We start from the raw sequence: 4302 nt of genomic DNA on the forward strand, positions 1-4302 counted from the left end.
CCAGGGAAACAGGAACCACAGCCAAGCCCAGCCCTGAGCAAAGCCCCAGGTGCCCTGGGACACCTACCTGGACAGCCACTTCTCGGGGGTGAGCCTTCATGGCCTGCAGTGCTGCCAGGGCCCCACCGCCCTCCATGATGACGCTGCAGTTCTCGGGCTTCCGAAGAGCCAACATGCACAGGGCAGCACAGCCCTGCTCACAGATCTGCAAGGCAAAGGGGCAGGCACACTCTCAGCTGGCTGAAAATGGGGGGGCCTTTAAGGCAGACAAAAATGGAGTTTGTTTCCTTTCGTGGCAATTTTTTTAATTCAGTTTTGTGGGGTTTTTTTTTGTTTTTTTTTTTTTAAGTTTTCCTCCTGCTGCTCTGGTGGGTAAAGAGAGCTGGACTGGATGACCTTGGAAGTCTTTTGCAGAGTCACAGAATATGCCAGGTTGGGAGGGACACACAAGAATCATCGAGTCCAACCCTCAGCCCTGCACAGGACCACCCCCCAAGACTCACACCCTGAGCCTGAAAGGATCATCCAAACATTCCTTGAGTTGTCAGCCTCGGTGCTGCAACCACAGCCCCGTTCCAACCTTACCTCCAGCCTTAATGATACACCCCAGAGGTGCAAATACCCACTCTATCCACCTAATCCACAAGAAAAAACTCCAACACCCGGTGCACACACCTTTCCATTTACACAAACACCTGCCCCAGCGCGCACTCAAACCTCTCCATGACCTCACATTCCCCGCTCAGCTGCAGCCCCCCCAAAAACCGAAACTCCCTCACGCAGTCCAGGCTGGAGCTGCGTTCCCTTCCCAGTGGGAACTCCCCGGCCGTGCAGGTGGTACCTGGGGGTTGGCCAGGTGATGGCTGATGGCCAGGACGATGAGGTCGGTTCCGCCGGCGTCGACGATGGCGTCCTTCACGTCGTCGTTCCCGGCCACGGCGCGGATGGCGCTGAGCACCTGCTTCACCACGTCCTGTGCCACCAAGGAAAGCCACTTTAGAACACGGCAGAGGGGATTTGGGGGCTCTTGAAAGCGAGCCAGAGCATCCCATCAGCAGCTCCATCCAAACAGATTACCAGCTATGAGGAGCAAGGCTGCTCTTGGCTCACAGAGTTAGAAGGAAACTTGGTTTGCCAGAGGTTTTTAAAGAAGCTTAAAGAATCCAGCATCAGCCTCTGGAACCTGAACATCCAAACCCTCTCCTCTAGCTAAAATAGTGGAGAACCAGACACTCAGCTGGTCTGGGAGTGAGCAGAGTTCTGCTCGTGGAGTGCAGAGGACAGAGGAGCAGCTGTGAGCAAGGGGCTCGCAAATCTTACCTGCAGAGCCATATTCTATATATAAGGTTGTAAATAGGGATCAGAGGTTGGGTCCCAACCCTAACTGCAGCTAAAATATTGCATACCAAAATGAATCCTGTTCCTCAGAACAAAGAGCACGTCCCGCTGTGTTCCCCCCACTCCCAAAACACTTCACATCACTCACTGGGTGGTCCATGCAGTCAGCCAGCAGAGTCACCATGAAATTTAAGCCCCCAAGGTCCACAATCTCTTGGCAGAACTCATTCCTGACAGAGAGGCGAGAGAGGGTGGCACAGAGCTCACTGAGAACGCCGGAGTTGTCCGTGAACGCTGCAGGAGAGAAGATGGGAGGGAGTCACTATGAGCAGGGAACTAAGGTGGTTTACTCTGCTTCATTAAAAAAATGAAACAACAGGAAAGAGTGTTATTTCCCTTTATACATTAAAATAGGAGAGATGACACCTGCTCTCCCTGTTTCTAGACAGAGGCAGGATATCTTTTCTCGGCAAGAAGCACCTCAGCAGGGATAATGTGCCTGCAGAAAACCTGCTCTGGGCTGTAAAATACTTCCTAAACACAGTGACAAATAGCTCTGATAATGTGTCTGCTCCAGAGGTTATCAGCAGCACCGAGGGGGCACTTATTTTTCTCCCTCAGGGCCCATTTCCTCAATTGAATTAAACACCATTTTAACAGCAAATCTCTGAAATCACCTCGGAGGAGCTGCGAGTGACAACAAAACTTGAAGTTTTGAGAGAGGAAAGGCCTAAAGCTCCGAGGCTTTAAGAGAAGAAATCACAGAATGTGCAGCTGGAAGGGACCCACAGGGATCAGAGTCCAACCCCTGGCCCTGCCCAGGACCATCCCCGAGAGCCACACCCTCGTGCCCAGGAGCATCATCCAAACGCTCCTCGAGCTCTGTCAGCCTCGATGCTGTGACACCACCCCGGGGAGCCTCGTCCCAGCACCCAAACCAGGGGGGAGGGGGTGTTCATTTTTACCTTTGGCAGCCTCAATGAGGACCCTCAGCCCGTCGTTCTCCAGCACGATCATCTTGGCGTGGTCGTGGGCGTGGCCGAAGGGCACGCGGATGTCGTCGTCGAACGTCATGATCCGCAGGGCCGAGGCCGCCGTCCTGACCACGTCAGCGCTGGCCCCGTGCTGCACGATGGCCCCGGTGAGCAGGGGCAGGATCCCGCCCTTCACAAAGTCCTGCCTGTTCTGCTCGTGCTTCAGGCAGGCGTTCCTGACGCACCGGATCCCCGCCAGCGTCATCTCCGCGTCCTCCCGCCGCTCCCGCAGGCTCCGCAGCAGCAGCTCCTGCCCCGCGGCGTCCAGCAGGTCCGGCTGCCCGTCCAGCAGGGCACACAGGGTGGAGAGGGCCTGGAGCGTTAAATCCCTGTCTCCTGAGGCCAGCTGGCAGGCAGAGAACACCACGGGGTAGGCCCCGTTCTGGCCGGCCAGGTAGCGGAAGGCCAGCTGCTCCCGGCACTGCGCTGAGAAGCTCGCCAGCTGCTCCGGCAGCTCCGCCAGATCCGCATCAGCCACGGCTCTCCCCAGGGAATCCAGGGTCTGGGGGAGACACCAAGGGTTAGTTTTCCACAGGGCCAGGCAGATTTGTTCATTTAGCCCTCGGTTTCAAGCTCAGCTTGCTGTCTCTAAGGAGCGGCTGACTCGAAGAGCAGCGCTTTGCCCTCGTGCAAAGAACCCCTGGAGGAACTGGGGTTCCCTGGGCTCCTGCCCCCACTGCCACACCACCACTGGGTACCAGTCTGACCACTGGCAGGTGAACTGGGTCCAGCCAGCACATTCCAGCCCTGGAAGTGTCCAAGGTCAGGTTGGAAAGGCGTTGGAGCAACCTGGGCTAAGTGGAAGGTGTCCCTGCCCATGGCAGGGAGAGAATCTGGATGAGCTTTAAGATCTTTCCAACCCAAACCTTTCCATGATTTTATGCTTTCCCAGGGGTCAGTGGGGAGTATTTTTATATCTGTGGGTACTTTTACACCCTTGCTGGTGAGGGACTGTACTCAGCCTTTCCATCACCCTCAGAAGAGCCAGCTCACACCTACCAACCAGGTTACTTTCGTTTCTTTCAGCTGAAGTTCTTCTGTGGTTTGAGTTCCCCTGGCCACAGCAGAACCTGCTTCTAAGTCATGACAGGCAGTTTCTGCACTCCCCCAGGCAGGAAATGCTGGCATTTTACACTTGGAATCCCAGAATTTCCAGAGAGATATTCCTCCCCTGGCACGGCTCGAGGCCGTTTCTTGTCCTGTCCCTTGTTCCCTGGGACCCCCCTCACTCACACAGGTATTTCCCTGCAAAGGGCAAGAAGCTCTTTGAATTTTCTACATTATTCCTCCTTTGGAGAACAAATGTGAATAAATTCTTGCAGAGCTCCCAGAGAAATGGGACAGGGGCAGAACCAGAAGGCACGTGCCCTTAATTCTTGGTCTACTACTTATTATATAATCTTGATTTTTAGGAGACAACAGCAATTTGTGCTCCTACCAGCAGGATTTGATGCTTTTGCCTCTGCCCATTCTCAGAGGCAGGCTGTCTCACAGCTTTCACAATATTGCTCAGGTCCACACCTAAAAGGGGGAATAAAACAAAGATTAACATCAGTGGCAGGCTAATGAGAGCAAAATGAACAGCATTATTTACGGTTATAGGTAAAATCTGCCAAGCTGACCCCAGTGAACTAAGATGAGCTTGTAAAGATCAATGCCCAGAGATGCTGAAATGTTAAATTCTGACTATAATGGTCAAATCCACCCTGGGACAAAGGATGAGGGGAACAAAAAAAAAAAAAAAAAAAAGGAGTTTAATTTCCAAAGCAGTTTCCCAGTCATAATTACTGCATGAAACCAGGTCAGCATTAACAGCGCCTCTGTTTCACCTCACAAAGGCTCCTTTCCAACAGTGGCTGATCTGCCTTTGAGAGCAGGTTCCCTCAGACCCTCACAGATGTAAAACCCGGGCCTGTAAGGCCTTGAATGC

General features: G+C 53.5%; 1 protein-coding gene across 3 annotated transcripts in view; it reads right to left on the bottom strand.

Annotated features, from left to right (window-relative positions):
- Positions 1-3939, bottom strand: part of ARMC6 (armadillo repeat containing 6) — a 5348-nt gene extending 1409 nt beyond the window's left edge. The window contains exons 1-5 of one of the 3 annotated variants that reach the window (XM_027910401.1): positions 3811-3939; positions 2304-2874; positions 1487-1632; positions 842-973; positions 174-205 (exon numbers count right to left, since the gene is read on the bottom strand). In XM_027910401.1, the coding sequence (XP_027766202.1) occupies positions 174-205; positions 842-973; positions 1487-1632; positions 2304-2874; positions 3811-3924 (995 nt within the window). In that variant the 5' untranslated portion in view covers positions 3925-3939. Of the gene's footprint in view, positions 1-67; positions 206-841; positions 974-1486; positions 1633-2303; positions 2875-3810 lie in introns of all 3 variants that reach the window. The other 2 variants (XM_027910402.1, XM_027910400.1) reach the window with 2 other exon arrangements.
- Positions 3940-4302: the final 363 nt, after the last annotated feature.

The sequence above is a fragment of the Empidonax traillii genome, unplaced genomic scaffold (genome assembly GCF_003031625.1).
Source record: "Empidonax traillii isolate 1590-97213 ecotype Southwest subspecies unplaced genomic scaffold, ASM303162v1 scaffold3391:size13219, whole genome shotgun sequence".
NCBI lineage: Eukaryota > Metazoa > Chordata > Aves > Passeriformes > Tyrannidae > Empidonax > Empidonax traillii.